Here is a 24,179-nt window from a genome sequence, read left to right as displayed (position 1 = left end):
GTTGCTGTTGCCTTTTTCAGAGAGCTGTTTATGAGCTCAAATCCCTTTGATCTAGAGACGCTATTTGCAGGCTTCGCTGCTCGTGTCACACCTGAGATGAATGCAAGCCTGACGAAAGATTTCTCTGCAGAGGAAATTAAAAAGGCTGCCTTTTCTGTCAAAGGTGGGAGCACACCAGGAGAGGATGGTATGTCTGGGATTTTCTATCAAAGCTTCTGGCACATTGTCGGTGATAAAGTAATTGAAGATGTTCGTAACTTCTTTAGGACATCCTCTATGCCTCCGGGATGGAATCACACTCAGTTGTGCTTGATACCAAAGATTCCAAATCCAGACTCGGTGAAAGACATGAGACCTATTGCCCTCTGCTCAGTTAAATATAAGATAATTTCAAAGCTTTTATCGGATCGTCTGAAGCCGTTTCTCCCGTCTCTTATATCTGATACTCAAGGTGCTTTCGTCTCAGGCAAGCTAATAACAGACAATATCATAGTTGCTTATGAACTAGTGCATGGTCTGCGCACCAACCCATCTCTCAGCTCTCAATTCATGGCTATCAAGACTGATATGTCTAAAGCCTTTGATCGAGTAGAATGGAATTTTTTGGAAAACCTTGATGGAGAAGTTTGGCTTTGACAGAATCTGGGTGAGATGGGTGATGTCTTGTGTTAGCTCTCTCTCATACACTGTTCTCCTGAATGGTCATGCGCATGGTTACATTCGCCCTGAACGTGGCATCAGACAAGGAGATCCTATCTCTCCATTCTTATTTATCCTCTGTGCTGAAGCCTTAGTCAACGTGCTCAACCAATCTGAGCTTTCGGGTCGGATTCATGGCATTCAACTAGATGCTCAGGGTCCAAGTGTACATCACCTATTATTTGCAGATGATAGCCTACCTATGTGTAAGGCTGATGTACTGGAAAGTGCTGAAATCACTCGCTGCCTTGCTCTCTACGGTGAAGCTTCTGGTCAACGAATAAACAAGCTCAAATCCTCAATCATCTTCGGTGACAGAGTCGATGCAAATGTGAAGATTGACGTTAAGCGAATCCTAGAAATTGATAAGGAAGGTGGAGAAGGGACTTACCTCGGTCTTCCAGAAGTCTTCAAAGGTTCTAAGGTTAATATTCTCAACTTTATACGAGAAAAGCTTCAGCATAGACTTCATGGCTGGTTTGCAAAATCCCTATCACAAGGCGGTAAAGAAATTCTCTTGAAGTCCATTGGCCTTGCCCTCCCTGTTTACGCAATGTCTGTCTTTAAGCTTCCCAAAGATTTGTGTAGTAAGCTTACCTCTGCCATGAGAGAGTTTTGGTGGAGCAGTGGTGGTAACCGACGTAAACTCCCGTGGGTAGCTTGGGACAAACTCTGTAAAAGTAAAGAACAAGGAGGCTTAGGCTTTCATGATCTTGCTCTATTCAATCAAGCAATACTTGGGAAGCAAGCATGGAGGATTTTTTCTCAACCTGATTCTCTTGTTGCAAGAATCCTAAAGAGTCGGTACTTCAATCATTCTTCTTTCCTAGAGGCTAACATTGGCACACGTCCTTCCTACGCATGGAGATCTATTCTTCATGGTCGCGAGGTTTTGAAACAAGGTATGTTGAGGAAGATTGGTGATGGTACCAGGTCTAATGTGTGGATGTCAAACTGGATCATGGATACAGTTGCAAGGCCTCCAATGTACAGAGAAGACAGTATTGTGGATCTCACTTTAACGGTCTCTGATCTCTTTATCCCACAAACGAGTCAATGGGACATCGCTAAGCTCAGAGATTGTTTTACTGCAGAGGATGTGGACCGTATCATTCAGATAAAGCCTAGACTCAGTACACAGGACTCAGACATATGGGGTTTCACGCGTCATGGGAGTTATACTACCCAAAGTGCCTACAAGCTGCTCAACTCCATCAAAGCTTCAAGCTCCTCTGCTCGTGTCTTGCCTCCGTTTGAAAAACAGCTGTGGAAGCATCTATGGAAGCTCAAAACTCCTCCCAAAGTATGCCACTTTCTGTGGAGAGCACTATCAGGAGCTTTAGCGGTTGGTGACCGGCTTCGATCAAGAGGCATCAACGTTGATCCATCTTGCAAATCCTGTGGACACCAGAGTGAAGACATATGTCATGTTCTGTTTCACTGTCCTAGTGCAGCTGAAGCTTGGCGTTCTTCTGGCCTACAACTTCCTCCTTCTGGTTTCTCTACTAACTTCGTCTTTCTCAATATCCACTTCCTTATTGCAAGTACGAAAAGACAAAGTGGTATTCTGAAGAGAAGCGTTGCCTTCCCCTGGCTCTTATGGAATATCTGGAAAGCAAGAAATGAGTTGGTCTTTGAGAACTCTAGATCTTCTCTCTCTGACGTTGCCACTAAATCCGTTGACGATGCAATGATCTGACTCTCAGTGAACGTTACTGACTCTGATAACTCCTTGTTAAGGTCTGAAATTAATACTTCCTCTGCAGCTTGGACAAGGCATCAACCATCACTCATCAAATGTAATGTTGGAATGGCTTGGAGCAATACAAGTGGTCATAGTGGAGCTAGTTGGATCACTAGAGACGCTCAAGGACTGGCACTACATCACAGTCGTCGCGCTTACCCCTCTACCTCGTCGAAAAGAGAAGCTGATCTTCAGTCACTCTTCTGGGCTGTTGAGTCTATGTGGAATATGCGACAAAGAAATGTCATCTTCGAAACCTCCTCTCTTGAGGTTCGAGAAGCTATTCTCAGGCCGGACCTCTTCCCTGAACTCGAGCTCCAACGGCAAAACATTTTCTGCCTTCTTAATCTCATTGGTTCTTGGTCTCTGGAACATGTTTCTGCGCCTCGGAACCTTGTTGCTCAATTGATTGCAGACAGTGTTATCCTAGGCTCCCGCTCTCAGTCTTACATCTCTGTTGGCGGACCTGCTTGGCTTCGTCATTCTCTTGATCAGGAACGGAGAAACTCTGCCTAACCTATTGGTTTTTAGGTTGATCTCAAGCTCCAAGACCTAGCTTTTTTCTTTTTCATTTGCCGTCTCAGGCACGGTACCTACTGGTATCGGTTTTTTATGTTGCTTCCTTTTATCTTCTCTGCTTTATTTTCTCTTGTACTTGACCCAGAGGGTCCCCCCTTTTCTTGAAACTCAGTGTTAAAAAAGAAGAAGTTGAAACTGATCTAACATGTAATACTAAAGATGAAAAGTGACCTTGGAGGTAAATCTGTCTTATATTATTATACTATATGAGCGTTATTGCATATAACTTAGTGTATTTTTCGATGTGTATGCTATATTATTTTACAAAATTTTAGCATAATATTAATGGATTCTTCGATGTGCATGTTGTATTATCTATATTATTAAAACTAAAGTACAAATTAGATTTGTTTGGAAACATGGATAATAATTTTTAAGAGATGTTTGTTTGGAAACTTAGATAGCAATTTAAAAAGATGAGGTTTGTTTGGAAATATAAATAGCAGTATAAAATGATATAATGTTGTTTGAAAACATAACTAACAGTATATTAAAGAAAATAATGAATTTATGTTATTAAAAAATTAAAAATCTATTATATTACGAGAAATTATCTATTTGGGTCAATTTTAAGATAGCTAATCCAATAATCTAAAAATATCATTTCTCTAAAATAATCATAAAAAAAAATTTAAACTTTATATATATATTTCAAATCAAAATAATAATTTAAAGTTGATTTATATAACAAATTGATTCAAAATATACAATATATTCAAAATTTTATTTTTACTAAAATATTTTTCAATAACCATTATTAAAAAAGTTTCAATGTATAAAAGAAAAATACAATACAAAATCAAATTTCATATACCAACTTAAATTATGATTTATTTATTTCACATTATTTTTAAAATATAATATATGTGATTGTTTATATGATAGTGCGTATAAATTACTATTAATTATATATTTGTTCTGTTTTGAAAGGAAAAAAAATAGATTGTAAATTAGGGGTAGGTGTTCGGGTAATCATTCGGGTTTGGTTTGAGTCTTTTGGGGTTTTGGATTTCCAGAGTCAAATATTTCAGTCTCATTCGGATATTTCTAAATTTTGGTTCGGATTCGATTCAGATTTTTGCAGGTTTGTTCGGGTTCGCATATCCTATTTAAATTATTTTTAAAATTTGATATATACTTTAAATTTCTTAAAATATATAAACAAAATAATATCTAACATATAAATTTGAATAACATATATCAGAATACCTAAACATAACATATAAATTAGTTTGATTTAAATATTCAGATAGAGAAACAATAATTATTAAATATTTTTGGTATTTTGAGTATACTTCTATTTTAGATATTTACATTTGACTAACTATAAACCAAATTAAAAGTACCATATATATTCTAGATGTTTTAATATAAATTAAATCTAAAAATAATATATATAAGTATATAAATCCATTTCAAATATATTTGGGTATCTGAAATATTTTGATTCTGATCGGATTCGGTTTTAGTTCTTCAAATACCAAAATTTTGATATTTAATCAATTTCGGTTCAGATTTGGTATTTCTTTTTCGATCGGAATTGGTTCGATTTTTCAGATTCGATTTTTTTTTCAACTCTAATATTGACATGAAAACAATATATTTTATAAAAGAATACACCCGCACAGGCGTGCGGGTCAAAATCTAGTTTCATATAATTTAGCATACATTAAGTATTTTTAATAAAAATTCATATTTTTATAATGGTTTACGAAATTAATAGGATAGTATGATATATAGTCACAGTTTATAGGGTTTTGACTATATATATATACTATTTACGTTTTTATACGATTCATGTTCTTTACTATTTAAAAATGATATATGAAATTTCTTAGGGACTGTAAAGTATAAACAATCCATAATTATGTTCTTCAATAAAACTTTGGTACATGACATTTATTGTGATTAATATTTTTGTATTTTATTGGATACGTAAAATTTATCTTGGAACTAGACAATATAAACCATTTTATATTGTAAAATCATAATGTCATATATATAAAAATTATGAGCAATCTTGAGTAATTGAAAAATACATTCAACAAGGTATTCAATATTAAATTTCTTGAAATCCCTTAAATTTTGCAACAAGACTTTTTGATTACGAAATTATCATAAATGGTGACATACATTAAATTTGAAAATTTATATAATTATTTCTTATTAAGTTTTAAAGTCAAATATCATTTCTAATATGGACTTCTTTTATTTTCGCTCTTTGCATATAATATTTTCTATAAATGACTGAAAATCAACGATTATAATGTTATACGAAATTAATAGGATAGTCAGATATATAGTCACAATTGATAGAGTTTTGACTATATATATGATTCATATTTTTATAATATTCAATTTCTTTACGATTCATAAATGATACATGACATTTTTATTAAATGGAAATTATAAATGTATTCATAATTATAAATGATATTAAAACTTTGGTACATGAAATTTATTTTGATTAATATTTTTGTATTTTATGAGATATGTGAAATTTATTTTGAGACTAGACAATATAAACTATTTTATATTGTAAATTAAAATGTCGTATATAAAAAATTTATGAGAAATCTTGAGTGATTGTAAAATGCATTCAAAAAGAAATTCCATATTAAATTTCTTGCAATCTCTTAATTTTTGCAACAAGACTTTTTGATTACGAAATTATCATAAATGGTGACAACCATTAAACTTAAAATTTATATAATTCTTTCCTATTAAGTTTAAAGTCAAATATCATTTTTAAAATGGACTTTATTTATTTTCTCACCTTGCATATAATACTTCTATAATTGTTTGGAAAATTACGAACAATTAATAAATTGCAACATTGTTTTTTGGCGACATGATATTTGTTTTTTTTTCAAATCTCACGGGGTCAAAACCTTATCAGTTGTGACTATGTATATCATATTATCCATATATCTACGGTATCACAACCTACACCCTTTAAAACTAGCAAAGAAAATGAGTAGCATGAAATTTATTTCTGACTTGAACATTCGATATAAGGCCACTAAATTTGAAATTTCATATTATTATGAGTCCTAATCAGCCCACTAAATTTGAAATTTCATATTATTTACTTTTTTTCTTTTTTCCGATCTAATATTATTTACTTCAATTTATTTTTATTCTTTTATGATTTTATGTATTCCAGAACAACTATAATTTCAATAAAATATAACGATACAACTTCAATAATAAGATAATTACTGTCTGTCGACCCTAATAAGATTATTGTTACCCGGATACTTCAGTAAACTTTTTTTTATTGAAAACTCTTGTAAACTTCCAATTCCAAATTGTTTTTTTTTCATTAAATAGTATATCAAACGTTACTTTTGCTAGTTTATACCATGTATAATATGTTACTTTTATTTTTACCTTTTCAATATCAATAAATTAAAAATGATAAATATATTTTAGTCTATTCACTCCGCGCAATACGTAGTCATCACCTAGTAATTTTGTATGTTGTGAAATAAGTAATCTAAATTAAGGGAATGTATTATGGCCGCAGTGTTTGTACTACCACAACAGATATCTAAACACACATCCTATCATCCGCCTTCTCTTTCAGCTGTTTATGAATATAGAAGTTATTTAACCAGAATTAAAGAAAAAACAATACCATAGATTCTTACACATTTAGTAAAATGTTGTAATATGATAATTCGCGCGTAGTGCGGACACAGACCTAATTTTAGTAAGGAAAAAGTTTCCTAACTATATGAAGTTTACGCTAATATGGTGGAAAGCATCTAATGCATGAAAATGTGTCAATAACTACATGGAGTTTATGTTAATGCATGCTACATGTACGAAGTAAATGATAATATGGTGGTAATATTACAATCGGGTTTAATTTGTCTTAATTTAAGTTAATGGGATCAATCCGTAATTTATGAAACTTAATAAACTCAATTGATTTTATTAATAAATTTAATAATTATTAAACTTAATAAAATTAATAATTTAATTAAATTAATAAACAAAATATATTTTTAAACTTAATAAAATTATTAAAATTAATTGATTTTATTAATACACTTAAAAATTATTAAACTTAATAAAATGAATAATTTATTAAACTTCATAAACTTAATCCTAAACTTAATAAACTTGATAAACATAATAATTTAATATTTTAATAAAATTAATAAATATAATAAATTTATGAAAATTTTTTCTTAAGTTTATTAATTTTTAAAAATATTAATTTTATAAATAACTATAAATTTTATTAATAAAATCAATTAAATATATTGAGTTTAATAATTAATTACTTTTAAAGTTTATTTTGTTTAGGAATCCTTATGTTTATTAAGTCTAATAAATTATTAATTTTATTAAGTTTAATAATAATTAGGTTTATTTAATAAAATCAATTAAGTTTATTAAATTTCATAAATTACAGATTGACCCCACTAACCCGATTGTGATGTTGCCATCATATTATCATTTACTTCGTTTATTTCGTACATGTGGCATGTATTAACGTAAACTTCGTGTAGTTATTGACAACTTTTTTTATTTAAATAAATACCTTAAGTATATTTGAAAAACAAAAACAAAATCAACTCTCATAAATCATTTATAAATGTTTAAGAATTATTTATAAAAATTTATAAACTCAATCTCACCACTCATTACTAAATTCTAAACAATAATCATTGAACTTTAAAACCTAAATATTATAATACTTTTGATTGAGTGTATTTACGAAAGTTGTATCCAATTTAATAATGTAAAGCATTTCTCAAAATTGTACTCATCTTCCCATGAAATATATTGGGTACTTCCATCGATATTTCACTAGTTTCGTGTTGGATATTCACCGGTACTTTTAATTTTAAATTTCACTAATAACTAAAATATTAAATATTTAAAAATAAAAAATATTTTTATCTGCAATATTGCTACCCATTAAAAATTAAGTTTTTATTATTTTTATTTTCAAATTTTACATGAAATTCGGTACTAACTCTAATATAATATTTTATCAATTCACTTTAGTGAATAAAAAGGAAAAAGATGTCTGACATATCAATATTTGTTATTTTTATTTATATCAGGCAACTTAATACACTTTATTATGCCACAAACACTAACAACAATTAAAAATATTGCTATTTTTATTTGATAAAGGCTCATATTATTATAAATTTTATTAGAGTTTCAATGTAGATAAAAAATCAGGGTTGACAATTATAAAAGCATCTGCAGCTACTCTTTTGGTTGCTTGGATTAGCGCATTTACCTTCCCCTTTCTTTTTTTTGGTACATTCGTCTCTACATTGAGTAATAACACATTTTCCAGTTTTGATTACGTTTACCTCATAACAAATTCTTGGTTTTGATGGTGGTGTTCCTTTCTGAGCAGTCGTCATTACTCCTGTTATTATAATAGTTAAAATCTAACTTCAGTTTTTATATCAAAATAGAAAATTAATATTTTTGGTTAAACATATGCTTAGAGAGTTTTTTACATATTTATAAGAAAAGAAAAAACTTAAACTATAAACATCTCTATTTTAGTCATTGATTATTCTGGGAAAATTGATCAACTTAAGATTATAGAGTTCGATATACAAATTATATAAGTAAATAAAATAATATGATTATCAGAATAACTTTAGTTTTAAATAATTATAGAATATATTCATAAGATTGTAAATGTAAATACAAACCAAACAGAAGAATTGCGAGCATAACAAGAACAATAAGCGGAGGTCGTAAAGCATTTTTCATCGTAGATAATGACCAAAGGTGTTTTAAAGTTACAAAGACATATACGTATATTTATAGATGAACAAAAACTGAAACATATCTAATTTAAGTTATGTATTTTCTAAAATTCCTATATAAAAGGATCTAAGTTGACCAAAATTTTTTTTCAACATTTCTAGTTTTTATTTGTTTGATAGATATATTTTTTTACTTGCTTATTTTAAATTTATAAAATATTTATCGAATTACATAAAAACAACCAAATTCCATTAGGTCACAGATATATATATATATATATATATATATATATATATATATATATATATATATATATATATATATATATATGTGTGTGTGTGTGTGTGTGTGTGTGTGTGTGTTACACATACATTGTAAACAATTTAAAATACAAAACAAGAGCTATTACGCCAATGATAAACTTTTTGGGTTTTTGCAAAAATGACTCAAGTGAAAACAAAAATAAAAACAAAAAAAACTAACACATGATTTTTTGGAACTTTCGTTAGCTGTATCAACTCTAAAAAAATTAAGATTATTCACAAAAAATGTCATTATCTTTTTTTTCTTTTTTTTTCTTCCAAAATTGCTTGTTTTACTTAATCATCCCCATTTTCCTCTTTTACCTACAACATTGCCATTATCATCAATACATCAACCACCACGAAGAACCAATTTCAAGTTTTAAATACACCTAAAGCCAACATCTACATTTTCATATTCTTATCTTTTACACACACACAAATTATTTTCCTTTCATTTCATCTCTTACTTCATCCCAAAATCCCAACTTTTTTTTTCAAAATTTATAAGCTTATCAAAATTACTCAAGTTCATGAATTTTGGTCAAGAAGGAGTGGATAACTTTCATTGAGAAGTTATCTATGCTTGGAGAAGGTAAATGTGAACATCATTTGATCTAAAAATGATCTTGAATTTTTTAGATCTGTTCGCCAAGAAGACTTCTGTAGAAGTCTTCTCATCGTAAAAATCTTCTCGTTGGAGAAGATTTCTACAAAATTCTTTTGGTCAATACATAGGTTACTGTTGCAATTGACTTTATGTGCATTTTTTAGAGACCGATTCTCTCGAAGTTTTTCAAACTTTCTTTGTTAACAAAAATGCTAGAAGACTTCACTGGAAGTCTTCTCTCGACAAAAATGTTAGTTTTGCAATTGACTACATTGTGTCAGAAAATTGTCTTTCTATAGAAGACTTCTAACTGTTAGTGAAATTCGTCTTAGGTTGCTTTTACAATCTATTCTATTAATTCTTCAGCATGACGAATTGATATGAAGTTATGTCCATCTATCTAAATCCATTATACTTACCTTTAATCATTTCACTATTTTTACATTTTATATATCAACGTAACCACCTCTTTTTCCCCACATTAATCGGGAACCAACCCTGCTGATAACTGCATACGTATGTAACTAACTGCATACATATGTAACTTTAACTTTATAAAGTAACTAACGGTTGTTAGGATATATATATATATGTATATTATTTATAGTTTGTATTGCAATATTTTTAATAAACTAAAAATTAGTATATTTAAATTTTAAAATAAATCTTCAATTTGTATTCATAAATTTATGATTAGAAATTTAATAATAAAATAGTAATAATTAATTTCATACATATTTACAGAAAAAAATACAAAACAACACTATATATGCGCTTCAAGCACAGATCAAGATCTAATATAGGTCTAACAGATTACTGGACCCGAAAAACCAAACTAGAACGGATCCGAAAATACAGGTTCAGATCCGAGTCTATGCTAAAATATTTATTGGATCTTTTTTATGGGGACCCACGAGTCTCGGTTTGGATCTACTTCCTACAAGAGACCCAATCGGGTATACGAAATACTCAAAAATTATTATATATTAGGTAAATTTGGATGATTGTGTGTATTTTGGATATTTCAGATATTTTTTTAAGTTTCGGGTTCAGGTTTTTAGGTATAATTTCAGGTTTTGGGTAAATTTTAGATCTCCAAAAAATATAATTTGGGTGTTCGGGTAAAATTTGAGATACCTTTCGGGTTTTCGGATCTGATTTTAGGTAAGTTTCAGATATATTTTCTCCAGGTATTTTTAGGATTTGCAGGTACTTTTCGAGTTTTCAAATTCAGTTTGGATATGTCAGGTCTTTTTCGGGTCTTATATACCCAAATCAACCCGAATCCAAAAAACTAAAATTACAAGTGTTTTACGGATATTAGAATTATATACCTGAACCGACAAGAGTTCGACAAGATCCGGGCCGAGTAGACCTGAAAAACTATAGATATCTATATGGATCTAAATTTTCAGGAACCGAAGGATGCGGACCCATACACATATATGACTACAAAAAAATATGATTAAGAAAAAACACAAGTATTACAATTAAATATCTAGAAAAAAGTTAAACAAAAAAATATACATGTCCTTTTGAAAGGGCGGGTCAGAATCTAGATTCTGAAGACCCGAATGTTCTCAAATATTTAAAAAAATAGTTTCAGTTAAAATAAAAAATCATATAAACTTTTTAAAATACACAAAAACAGATTTTATCAATACATAACGGGTCTAGGACAAAAACAATAGTTTAAAGATATTAAACTTTTTATTTAAATTAAACTACTAAAAATAAAATCACTGTGAAATAATTCACAAGTTTAACAGCAGGTTAATAAACAAAAATCATAATACGGGTCAGAATTATTTGGAGTCTTCAAAATTATGGTCATATTTAAAATAACAAAAATAATTCATACAATAATTTTAGATAAATTTCATAAAATTCTTAACAAAATATAATTTATCAAGGATAAAATATTCATGACATAAAATTATTTTTTTCAACAAAAAATATACCCGTCCTCTGAAGGGCGGGTCAGAATCTAGTTGGCAATTAAAACTTAATTATTTAATTTTAATTGGAAGATTTCTATGGTAGTCGTCCAACTTTTTATTCTAAGATTATGGTCAACCTTTGGTTATGAAAGAAGTTTTCTATGGAAGTCGTCCAGATTCTTATTCTAAGATTCTGGACAAACTTTGGAAGTCGTCTAATTAAAATTAAATATTTAAGTTTTAGTTGTCCATTGAAAAAGTCATAAGACGACTTTTATCAACAGTGAGAAGTCTTCCATCAATAGTTGAGAAGACTTCCTGAGAAAGCGTTATATGTTTGAACTTATGTAATGTTCGTTCTTCTGAGAATTTGACTTAGTTTTCTTGTAAAGTCTTTTCTTTAGTTTAGTAAATTTGACTAAATTTTTGTGTTATTGTGTTTTGCAATTGAAGTTGTATAAATAACTTCATTGATGTCAAGTATTTTTGACAAGATAGTATTGTAGACGTGAACATATTTATCGATCTCTTTTCATTAACATCTCTTCAAATTTACAAAAGAATCTACAACAAACAAAAAAAATACATACAAATCACAAAACAGACCATAACTAAAATTATTACACATGGAGTTAGAGATTATTCCTCCACAAAGATAAGTTTTGACTTCACCAGACATGGGAGAAGACTCTACCAGAAGACTTCCGAGAATTCTTCTAGCGCATTATATGTTAGAAGACTTCCAAGAAGACTTCCTAGAAGTTTGGCAAAGTTTGACCAAAAACTTTCAAATGGTTTCAAAACAAAGAAAATGAATTGAAGAGGAGCTACATCTACCTTTATAAAAATCATAAAAATACATACCCAATGTTTATAGATCTATTTTTAAAATAGTGGAAGATGAAAACCATGTAATAAAAATCCTGCAAAAACAAGATAAATTAGTGAGAAAGACATTAGACAAATAAACAAGGAATTGAAATAAAATCTGGTGTTTTCAAGATTAAATAAATTAGAGAGAGTTTGGAGAGTTTTAGTTTGAAATAAAAGGTAAGAGCTTTAAGTAATAAGAGGTTACCAAATGAAGAAAAAATTAGACATGGAGATTTATCAAAAAGCTGAGATCTGTTATGAAAAATGAGACATGAGAGAAGATTTTCGGGAAGTCTTCTAATGCATTATATCTTAGAAAACTTCCAAAGTCTGACTTATATCTGAAAGAAACAGCATATCCAAAAATATCCAATGGTTTCAAAACAGAGAAAATGAGTGGAAGATGAGATATATCTAACTTTATAGAACACACAAAAATATATATCTAAAATTTATAGATATATCTTTAAAAGAGTGGAAGATGAGAACTATGTAATAAAAAACCTACAAGAACAAGATAAATTAGTGGGAAAGACATGAGACAAAAAATGAAAATATAAAGTTTCGTGTTTTCAAGTTAAAAGAGATTAGAGAGAGGTTGAAGAGTTTTAGAGTGACAAACATTATATTTTTGATGCAGCCATTTGAGAGGAAGAGAGAATGTGCAAATTTTATGTATATAGGTATACGAAGACAAAAGTTTCCAGTTAGATTAAATATTTTTGATTCATAAGATTATCAAAAAAATCTTCCAGTAGAAGACTTTTAAACCCTAAATTTACTATTCACCTATAAAACTTCACAAAAGTATTCTAGTACATTATTTGTTAGAAGAGTTAAGTTAGCTAAATCCAAAAATCAAATAACTAACTAAACATAAACAAACACTTCATTAAACTTAAAATATATATATATATATATATATATAGTGAGTTGGTATAAGAAATATTATTAGGGTTAAATTGTTTAGTTTTCTGCAACATATGATTTATTGAATTCACTATTAATAAAACTATTAACAAAAATATGTTCAAAATTGTTTATATAACTATTACTAAAGTATCATATGTATTTATATGTATATCATATATATATGTAATGTAATTTATGATATTTATTGTTAAACCAATTATGTTGATCCATCTATAATTAAGATGTTTAGTTGTTTGTTTGATAATATATTAGATTATGTAATCTTAAAATTAGTTTCCTTTTAAAAATAATTAAATAAATGAAATATCAAATACCCAACAACTAATCAAACTAAGAGAATTAATTCTAAATTTCACATATAAATGACACATAAGCAAAACCCAATAAATTGAGTTATCAATTAATATATAGAAGGATAGGATGTACTAAAGTAATTTTTTAAATGAAAATTATACTGTTAAAATATCTAAATTATAATTATTTTTAATGGAATTCTTGGTTAAAGGAATCAATTTAATAAGATAATATGATGACTGAAGAAATTTAAGGATGAATTTTTTTGGTTAACCTTTTTTTTTTGTCAGCAACATTACAGACTCATATTGACTCTGTGAACCAAACTGGAGGATCCGCATCCATGTGAACGACCTAAGAAGCTTCTTAATTTGGAATCAGATGATGTGTCTCAAATTTATATGGCTTCTCCTGTCAAATGCGCCCTCCTTGTGGGTTGACTGGCACCGAAGCACGCACCTCCATGGTCAATCTTTCTGGACTATCACAGCAAACGACAATGACTCTTGGGCATGGCGGAAACTACTGGACTTAAGACCTCTGGCGCTTCGTTTTTGCAAAACCATCCTGGGAAATGGACAGAGCGCAAGTTTCTGGTTCGATAACTGGAGTCCGCTGGGACAGTTGATTGATCATATAGGCCCGACAGGACCCAGAAGGCTCCGACTTAGAGACAGCGCGGTGGTGGCGGATGCTATCTCTGGATCATCGTGGACTCTGCCTCATCCTCGCTCGCAAATGGAAGTAGACCTGCACACTCACCTCACTACTATTAATCTACCACTCCCCTCTGATGTTAATGATGAATATATATGGGTTGCTGGTGATTCCTCTTTTGTTGATTTCAGGTCTTCCACAACGTGGGAGGTGCTAAGACCAAGGCAGGAGATTCAAAACTGGGTGGATGTTGTTTGGTTCAAAGGCGCTATCCCGAAACTCAGCTTCAACATGTGGATTGCTAACTACGACCGGATGCCCACTCGATCAAGATTGGCTGCTTGGGGCGTCGCAATCTCACCTTCATGCCCGCTCTGCTCCAATTACGATGAAACCAGAGATCATCTTCTACTCTCCTGCGCTTACAGCCAATCCATTTGGAAGGAAGTCTTCGTCCGATGCAACACACCGAGAAGAGCATTTACCGACTGGTCGGAACTCCTCTCTTGGATCAGAGCCACTCCAACGAAGAAGTTCTCTCTGCTCAGGAAAATCGTGACTCACGCTGTGGTTTACCACATATGGAAGCAGAGGAATAACTTGGTGCACAATCAGTCATCCATTCCGGCGAGCACTGTGTTCAACGGCATTGATAAGGAAGTCCGCAACATTATCTCTGCAAGGCGTCACAGGAAGCTCTATGATTCTCTCATGGTCCTATGGTTAAGATAAAATTAATGTAAAAGTGTTCTTATGGCTAGTTTGTGATTCATCTTGTTTTTTATTTCTTTTTTGCCAAGATGAGTCGGATTTAAGTTTGTGCGTTTGTAACAACTTTCTTTCTATTCATTTATGATATTTACAGTTTAGCAAAAACAATTTAAATGCACAGAGAAATAGGTGTCAATTATTTCCTGTGCTTTCTATATTCTTTATAAAACTCCATAGCTTCGTTTGTATATGCGTTACTTGAAATAACGATACAAACTTCAGTGATCAGAAAATAACATTTGTAATCATAAACGAAAAACAAAACCGCATGGAAAATGCATTTTTAAAAAGACATACGACCAATAAACGAAGCAATCTCCTCGCATCCTTGTAGTGATTTTATTACGAATATAAAGCCGAAATGAAAAACAACAAAAATCAATTCGTTCTTTTCACATGAGAAAGAAAAGTTAAAAGTGTAAGCTGGTTCGGGGCGTAAAGGGGGAGAGAGAGAGAGAGAGAGAGAGAGAGAGAGAGAGAGAGAGAGAGAGAGAGAGAGAGAGAGAGAGAGAGAGAGAGAGAGATGTGTGGATAGTTTGGACCTTTTGGTATGACAGAATAAAATAGAATCATCGCTAAAAAGCTCCCAAACACTAATATCGAGGATTACTGTTCTAAAGTTGACTTTGTGCAAATCTACCGCTCCCTTGTCGGAAACAACCGTGATAAAGCGACCAACTTTACCGGAAATTTCCTCCAATCTCCAGCATCTTCAGCCCCCAGCTCCCCCTCTCCAAGTAAAACACTTGTTCGGTCCAAGATGAGTAATCAGAAGGTGTATCTGACGTAGATCTACAAAATGAAGAAGGGTAAGGACGGGAAAAAGAATCAACTTTCTACTGCAATGGAGGGAAAGTTTCAAGTCTTTTGTCCCTAGTGAACCCTTTACTGTCTTGTGCAGTTCCTTACCTCGTCACTGAGGATTTACCATAAGATTTGGATCTTACCGTTTTACATTTACTACGACCATTTATTACTTGCTTGTCTCTCTCTCTCTTCGGTTTAAATGGCTCACAGACTGAGTAGAGGAGATAAAGGTAAATGGATACCAGAAACTTCAAAACCTATCAGACGACCACCAATCAACATCCCGGTGTCAGACAACAAAAAACTCATCGAAGAAAATCGGCTAACTCTCATTGGCAGAGTCACGAACCCTGCGATACAGAAAACAAAGGCGCTTGTGGACTTCTTCCTCCAACACTGGCATGTCTAAGGCCAGTTTACCGGGAAAGCATTGGGTCCTAACCTGTTTCAATTCCGGTTTGACAATGAGAGAGATATGAAGCGCATTCTTAAGGAAGGTCCCTACCACTTCAAGAGATGGATGATGATACTACAGAAGTGGGAACCTGTAATCTCTGATAACTTCCTGGCATCAATCCCATTCTGGATCACAGTTCATGGTATCCCGCTTCATTACTGGACGGAAGATACTCTGAGAGCTATTGGGAAAGAATTGGGACCTGTGGAAGATTTTGATGTTGATCAAGCTAGAGTCCGTGTCGCTATCAACGGACTAAAGCCACTGGAAATTAACTTGGCTGGAGAACGTAAACAAGTTGAACTGGAGTATGAAAATCTTCAAAAACATTGTTTCCATTGTCTCTCTCTGTCTCATGAAGGGGATGACTGCCCTGATAAAAACAGAGAGGGAAGGGAACCCCGATTAGGGATATCGCATAACCGTACTCTAGAAAGACTAGAAGCAGACAGGAGAAGAAAGGAGGCAAAGAAAGGAGAACAAAATTCTCTGCTAGCAAAGGAGAATAGCAGCTCTTACCCTCATCATGGGAGAATCAATGAACACCGTGAACCTTATCAGAGATATGAAAACTCTAAGCGGTATGATTATGGTGATCGGAGGGAACCGTACCGCAGATCAGATTCCTCCAATGGGTAAAAAACCTCGAGCGTAGTGGTCTCCCTTCTGCTAGAGAGAGACTCTCCTTCACTAGAGAGAGCGACTCTGCTTCTCAGCGTAGCCAACCAGTGCGGAATCCTCCTCTAACTCAGACTACTTGGAGACCTGTACTGGAAGGTTCAAAAAGCGCTATCTCAGGACGCTCCTTGCACTCGCAAGACTCCCACACTCCTTCTCCCCGGCCTCAGCGAGAAAACATCTCTTCTCAGATTGTTACTCCAGAAGGCAGACAGAAATCTGGAGAGGGTGTCAACCGATCCAGCGAAAGAAGATCAGCTCTGGAGAGAATTTCTCAGCTTATTGAGAGAGTTCCTCTACTCCAAGATGGAATTGCAAATTCAGCTAGTGGAAGACTGCAAGAAGTACAAATCCAGTACATTGAGGAGAATCCCAATCTTCATGCTTCTAGAGGAAGTAACATTCCTTCGAGTTCTAAAACCCCACGAGCTGGAACTCTGACTGGCCAAGGAGGAATCACTGATAGATCTCCTATTAGAACGCTAAGCAAAGACAGAGTTCACGACTCTTCGAGACTGGGACCAGTCTACACTCCCAACTCTGCTCCGAGAGAGGCTGGAAACTACGCTTTACTAGCTGATGATCTGCCTCAACTCGCTAGAGCAACGGAGAAAGCCAAAGGCAAAGCTAGTCTCCCTCCAGAATCAAGAAAGCGGGTGACTAGGAGTTCATCCCAAAAAAGTGTTGCGGTGAAGAAGAGGAGAGTAACGAAAGTACACAACTCTCCTAAAAGAAGAACTCCCCCTGCTACACCTGCAACTGGGCAAGCTGGAAGAAATCAGGGAACATCAACCGGAGCACAACCGAGCACTACTGTCTATCCATCGGCAAGAAGGAAGGGAACGGATTTTCGGTCCGATCCAAATCCTCTTCCTTAGTGAATATGTGCTGGAACTGTCAGGGCATTGGGAGCGACATGACAGTTCGTCGTCTGCGGAAATTTCGGACAAAATATTCCCCAGATATTATGTTCCTAATGGAGACCAAATGTCAAGATGAAGAAGTCTTCCGGATGTATAGAGGCACTGAGTTTACTAACCATTTTACAGTACCACCAGTTGGTCTCAGTGGTGGTCTCGCTTTATCCTGGAAAGACAGTGTACAAGTAGAGATTCTGGTAGCAACCGCAAATGTAATAGATACAAAAATCCTTTATAATGACAAATCCTTCTTTGTATCTTACATTTACAGAGCCCCTCAAAGAGAAAATAGACCCAAGTTTTGGGAGGAGCTATCCACCATAGGCGCACAGCGTGATGAAGCTTGGCTTCTGTCCAGAGACTTCAACAACCTTCTCGACAACTCAGAAAAAGTGGGTGCCCCTCTGAGATTGGAAGGGTCGTTTCTCTCGTTCCAGAACTTTGTATCACAAAATGGATTATGGGATCTTCAATTCTCGGGTAACTCCCTCTCTTGGAGAGGTACCCGGTACACCCATTTCATCCAGTCTCGTTTAGATCGTGCTATGGCTAATGTTGAGTGGATGGAGATGTTCCCAGCAGCAAGAAGTGAGTACTTAAACTTTGAAGGTTCTGATCACAGACCTATCCTCACACACTTCGATCTACACTTGAAGAAGAAGAAGAAAGGAATCTTCAGATACGACAGAAGATTGAGTGACAAACCAGAAATTAGGAAACTGGTAGAGGATACCTGGCAGCAAACCTCTGATTCAGTCCTATCAAAAATATGTTCTATCCGGAGAAACTTAATCGAATGGGTTAAAGCTCAGGCGGCTAATAGCAAAGCAGCGCTCACTCTGAACCAATCTGTGACAACCCGTCCCGTGGAACACCTGCCCATGGACCCCAAGTTCACAGTGCTGCAGCGCACCGACCCCAACCCCTCCATTATGAGTTCTCACTAACTCCATAATTAGGTTGTTGGTGAGGTTCGAACCCCCGACCTCACCCTTTAACAACTCTCCCACTGGACAAGCTGTCACCAATTGAACTGCAGATCAATTGGTGACAGCTTGTCCTGTGGGAGAGTTGTTAAAGGGTGAGGTCGGGGGTTCGAACCTCACCAACAACCTAATTATGGAGTTAGTGAGAACTCATAATGGAGGGGTTGGGGTCGGTGCGCTGCAGCGCTGTGAACCTGGGGTCCATGGGCAGGTGTTCCACGGGACGGGTTGTCACACAATCTTTACTGGAACAAGCTTTGTCGGACCCTGTACCTGATCAAGGAAGAATCAAGGAAATCCAGGAGGCTCTCACGATTGCTTATGCAGAGGAAGAGGCCTACTGGAGACAGAGAAGTCGAATCCAGTGGCTTCATGAGGGCGATAAAACTCCAGTTTCTTTCACGCGGTTACTAGAGGAAGAAGAGCCCGAAATAAAGTTTCGGTCATTGAAAACGAAGATGGTCAAGCTTTCTACGAGGAAGAACAGACTGTAAATGTCTTTCGCCTCTTCTATCAAAAGATGTTTACCTCAGGAGGCACTGACCCTGATGCGATAGTTAGGGAGGCTATTTCCCCTATGATCTCTGAGGAAACGAATCAGGCCCTGATCGCTATGCCGGAGATTGACGAATTGAAAGGAGCTGTCTTCTCCATCCATTCCGATAAGGCCCCGGGGCCTGATGGCTTCTCAGCCGGGTTCTACCAGTCCTTCTGGGATTTGATAGGAGCAGATATTTACCGGGATATCCGGAGTTTTTTCGAAACGATCCTGCTTCACCCGAGACAGAACGAGACTCATCTCCGGCTCATCCCAAAGACGCTGAGTGCAATGCGAGTATCTGACTATATCCCAATAGCTCTTTGCAATACTCAGTACAAGATCATCGCCAAAATTTTATCTAAGCGTCTACAGTCTCTGCTCCACTCTATCATCTCACCGTCGCAATCAGCTTTCATCCCGGGGCGAGCCATCTCGGATAACGTACTGATCACTCATGAAATACTACATTATCTGAGAGTCTCCGGTGCTCGGAAACATGTTTCAATGGCTGTGAAGACAGACATGAGCAAGGCATATGACAGGATTGAATGATACTTCTTACGGGCTGTCTTGACTCGATATGGGTTCCACAAAACCTTGATCTCTTGGTTGATGGAATGTGTCTCATCCGTCTCCTACTCTTTTCTCATAAATTGAGGTCCGCAAGGCAACGTTCTCCCGTCGAGAGGACTTAGACAAGGAGACCCGCTGTCTCCTTACTTGTTCATCTTATGTACGGAAGTACTGTCCGGATTTTGCCAGAAAGCCCTACGGGATGGGACGCTACCGGGGGTCAAAGTTGCGCGGAACTGTCCGCCAATAAACCACCTGTTGTTTGCTGATGATACGATGTTTTTTAGCAAGTCCAGCTCCTCTAGTTGTGCGGCTCTAACATCTATACTTGAGAGGTGTAAAGCAGCCTCGGGACAGAGTATCAACCGTGCAAAATCTGCCATCACTTTCTCTTCAAAAACTGTCCAACTGACGAAGGAGAGAGCAAAGCAAGAACTAAACATCAGCAATGAAGGAGGAATTGGAAAATAATTGGGCCTACCGGAACACTTCGGGAGACGAAAAAGAGACATTTTCGCAAGTATTGTACACAAGATCAAGCAACGGGCGCACAGCTGGACGACGAGATTTCTTTCGGGTGCTGGGAAGATGATTCTACTCAAAACAGTGCTGGCAGCTATGCCTACTTATGCTATGTCGTGTTTCAAATTACTGAAATCTCTTTGCAAGCAGATTCAAAGTGTGCTTACCGGTTCTGGTGGGATGCAAAACCGGAGATCCGAAAATGTGTTGGGTTGCATGGGATACTCTAACCTTTCTCAAAGGAGCAGAGGACTTGGGTTCAAGGAAATAGAGATTTTCAATGACGCTCTCCTTGCGAAACACGCATGGCGCTTGCTTAAGCACCCACACTCTCTACTTGGTCAGACCTTGCTAAATAAATAATGTCGCTATGAAGAAATTTTAGACTGCTCTGCTCCTAACTCGGCATCTCATAGTTGGAGGGGAATACTTGCTGGACGTGATCTCCCCAAAAATAGTTTAGGCTGGGTTATCGGTGATGGCTTGTCGGTGAAAGTGCGGGGAGACAGTTGGCTGTCTTCAAGCCAACAACTTGGTCCCATTGGGCCTCCACCGATTGAAGCTCAACATCTGATGGTCTGTGACCCGTTTTATCCGAATTCAACTTCCTGGGATGTAGGTAAACTGAGAAACCTACTACCCCAGTATGAGTCTCTCGTCAGGAAAATTGTTCCGAGCACTCAGAGAATGAAAGATGAACAAGTATGGCTGCTGGGAAAAACGGGACAGTATACGACGAAGACGGGTTATGCTTCTGCAAAACTCAACACTGAAGGGAAGCAGAAAGAGTTTAACTGGCGAAAGAACATTTGGAATGTGAAATGCTCCCCTAAGATTCGTCAATTCCTCTGGAAGATGACTCATAACGCTCTGGCTGTAGGTGAGTCTCTACTCAAACGTGGGATGCTTGTTGATGGCAGGTGCAAAAGATGTGGAGAAAGTGAATCTGTCCTCCATGTAATGTTCCACTGTCCGTTTGCTAAAAAGGTATGGGATTCCTGTCCCGCTATGTTTTTACCAACTGAGAGCTCAGTCTCGTCGGTTGAGGGTCTGTTGAAGGATGCAACAAGAATTGTGAACCTCCCACCTGTGGGATTGGCAGTCCCGCTTTACCCTTGGATCTGCTGGGTTCTTTGGACTAGTAGAAATCAGCTATGCTTCGAGGATAAGTCTTCTTCGGAATCAGAGGTACTGGCAAAAGCCATCAAGACCGCTCGTGAATGGCAAAACGCCAACATAAGCAGCTCTACCCCTTCTGATTCGCCTAAAGACTGTCAAAGAATCGAAGCTCGCGATCAACTATCCGCCACTCCACAGTTAAACAACAATATCTTCTCTTGTTACTCTGATGCCGCTTGGAATAGCTCCACATGTGCAGCAGGTCTGGGATGGATTTGTTTAAAACCAGATGGATCAACACTTCTTCAAGGCTCAACTTCATCTGAAGTGGTAGCATCGGTGTTGATGGCGGAAGCACTGGCCCTTAAGGCAGCAATGGAAGCGACTATTGCCCACGAAGTCAAAGACTTAGTTTGTATCTCTGATTCAAAAAGTCTCATTACTCTTATCACAGGAAACAAGTCTGTGGTAGCTCTCCGAGGCATTCTCCATGACATATGCGTGTTGAGTCTGTCCTTGAACTCTATCTCTTTTAAGTTTGTCAATCAATCATGTAATATGGCTGCTGATCAGTTAGCCAAGGAGGCTCTGTTTTCTCATCAAAACTCTGTTTCAGAGATGTAAGAACTTTTTAAAAGTCTAAATGGAAGGTTTGATCAAAAAAAGTTTGGACCTTTTGGTGATGTTATACTCAGATGCTACTTGAGTCTCTACCAAAGATGAAACACCTCATCCAATCAGAAACCACAATGACTCTCGTGCACCAGCTCACTTGCTTACTGTTCAAGTTAAAAATGATAAATGAAATTAAACACTCAAGTTGTTTTTTCTTTAAAAAAAAGAAGCAAGTAAATGTTTGTTTGTTTGTTAATTTACCTGGCGTAGACGGAATACCACAGCCACTGGCTGCTATGTCCAATAGAAACCCAATCTCCTGGAAGTTCTGCGGCCGTTTGTTCCCCTCCCAGTGGTGAAAATGATCCCAAATGCCTATACCTGTACCACCCTCCCAGATTAAACCAAACCGAAAGCTTCATCCCAACACCAAACTGGACTTTATTTTACTTTAGCATAGATATCAAAAGTGCTGAAAACATGAACCATACGGATCAAGACTGTTTCAATTTGGTTACTACAATACAGTGTACACAAGTTCAGGTTGAAACATCCTAGCTAGCTAATAAACATTTATACTTACATAAACTAACTACATATGCTTACTCACATCTTCCACAGAACAAACACTATATTAAACCTCACCTCACTACCTAACCCCCAAAATACACTACGAAGGTGCAGTGCCGTGTTAATGAAAGTCCCATCAATTTGCATACTGTCGTTTACTATGTAGAGTATTAAGGAGAAACACTTTCATATTATATCATCTATCTCATAGGTTTGGTTTGGCTTCGTCAACAAAAATCAAAAGTTAGTGATTCAGATTTGTTTGGGGAGGGATAACCTGAAGGGGCGGAGATGGTGACCTTCTCCTCTCATCCTAATGGGGCCTTCTGGATTCTTCTCACACTCTTCCATTCGATCAAAGCATTAAGCAAGGTATGTGCCCTGCTGCGCAGCAACCTAAAAACAGCCAACAACAAATTTATAACTCAACCAATAAACACTGTCTATGTGTGTGTGTTTCACCGAAAAATCTGATAATTGATCTTTCATTGAAATCCAGTAAGTGTTTGTGTGTTCGTGTAATTCATCAAAGATGAACGAAGAGACTTAAATATCTAAAATTCACCTGTGCTGTTGCTGGAAGAAACTTCACTTGTGAGTCAACCTGAGATAGAGCCGATTTGAACTCTTCTATCTTCAGCTTGATGTTCTTCTTGGATCCATCACCAGCTTCAGCTTCTTTTAGAAGATCCACAATGCCACGCATACGTTTACTCTTCAAGTAGAGCTCCAATTGAGGGTTTCTAACACATATGTCATCCATTGCTTCTTGATACTCTTTCGGAGTCAGCGTCCCAGAATTTTCTTTGTCTGCTTTGCTAAAGATATCGCAAAAACATCTTGAATAGCTGACCGGAACTCAAATTGCAGAAACATCTTGATAGTTTCAGACACATACCTCAAAAATCTGAAGCCTCACCATCGAGGGACCACGACGGCTGCGAACGCCAATAAAAGTCTGAGACATGAATCGCATATTTTTCAATCCCTTAACATCGCAGATTCATTGTTTGAGATTTTTTTTCTGTAACAAATCTGGAAAAAGGAAGAGGATTATAAAAAAAAGTTAGAGGGAGGAAGTGGAAACGAAGCCATAAAAGCGATATTTGGAAGATTCATTACAAAGAGATGGAGTAGTGGGTTCATCGACGATCCTTTCAGGAATTGGAAAAACGACGAAGATGGAGTTTCATCGAAGGGATTGATTTCTGTAACGACAGCGTATTAGGGCG

General features: G+C 35.4%; 1 protein-coding gene and 1 long non-coding RNA gene across 11 annotated transcripts; one reads left to right on the top strand and one right to left on the bottom strand.

Annotated features, from left to right (window-relative positions):
- Positions 1-2,509: 2,509 nt before the first annotated feature.
- On the top strand, positions 2,510-2,959 carry LOC108829471 (uncharacterized). The gene has a single exon (XM_018603124.1). It carries the CDS (start codon positions 2,510-2,512, stop codon positions 2,957-2,959), a length of 450 nt encoding a protein of 149 aa, XP_018458626.1.
- A 5,219-nt stretch (positions 2,960-8,178) lies between these two features.
- Positions 8,179-24,179, bottom strand: LOC108829469 (uncharacterized). Of its 10 annotated transcripts, none has more exons than XR_008944409.1 (8): positions 24,070-24,179; positions 23,846-23,982; positions 23,513-23,765; positions 23,225-23,343; positions 22,639-22,758; positions 22,436-22,541; positions 12,496-12,554; positions 8,179-8,426 (listed from the first exon to the last, which is right to left on the bottom strand). It is a non-coding gene; the product is annotated as an uncharacterized LOC108829469 (long non-coding RNA). The 10 variants fall into 10 exon arrangements; XR_008944408.1 differs by lacking the exon at positions 8,179-8,426 and adding an exon at positions 12,147-12,386; XR_008944404.1 differs by lacking the exons at positions 8,179-8,426; positions 12,496-12,554 and adding exons at positions 15,338-16,408; positions 16,512-16,796.

This window comes from Raphanus sativus, chromosome 4 (assembly GCF_000801105.2).
Source record: "Raphanus sativus cultivar WK10039 chromosome 4, ASM80110v3, whole genome shotgun sequence".
Taxonomy (NCBI): Eukaryota; Viridiplantae; Streptophyta; class Magnoliopsida; order Brassicales; family Brassicaceae; genus Raphanus; species Raphanus sativus.
This window is presented reverse-complemented; position numbering and strand designations above follow the sequence as displayed.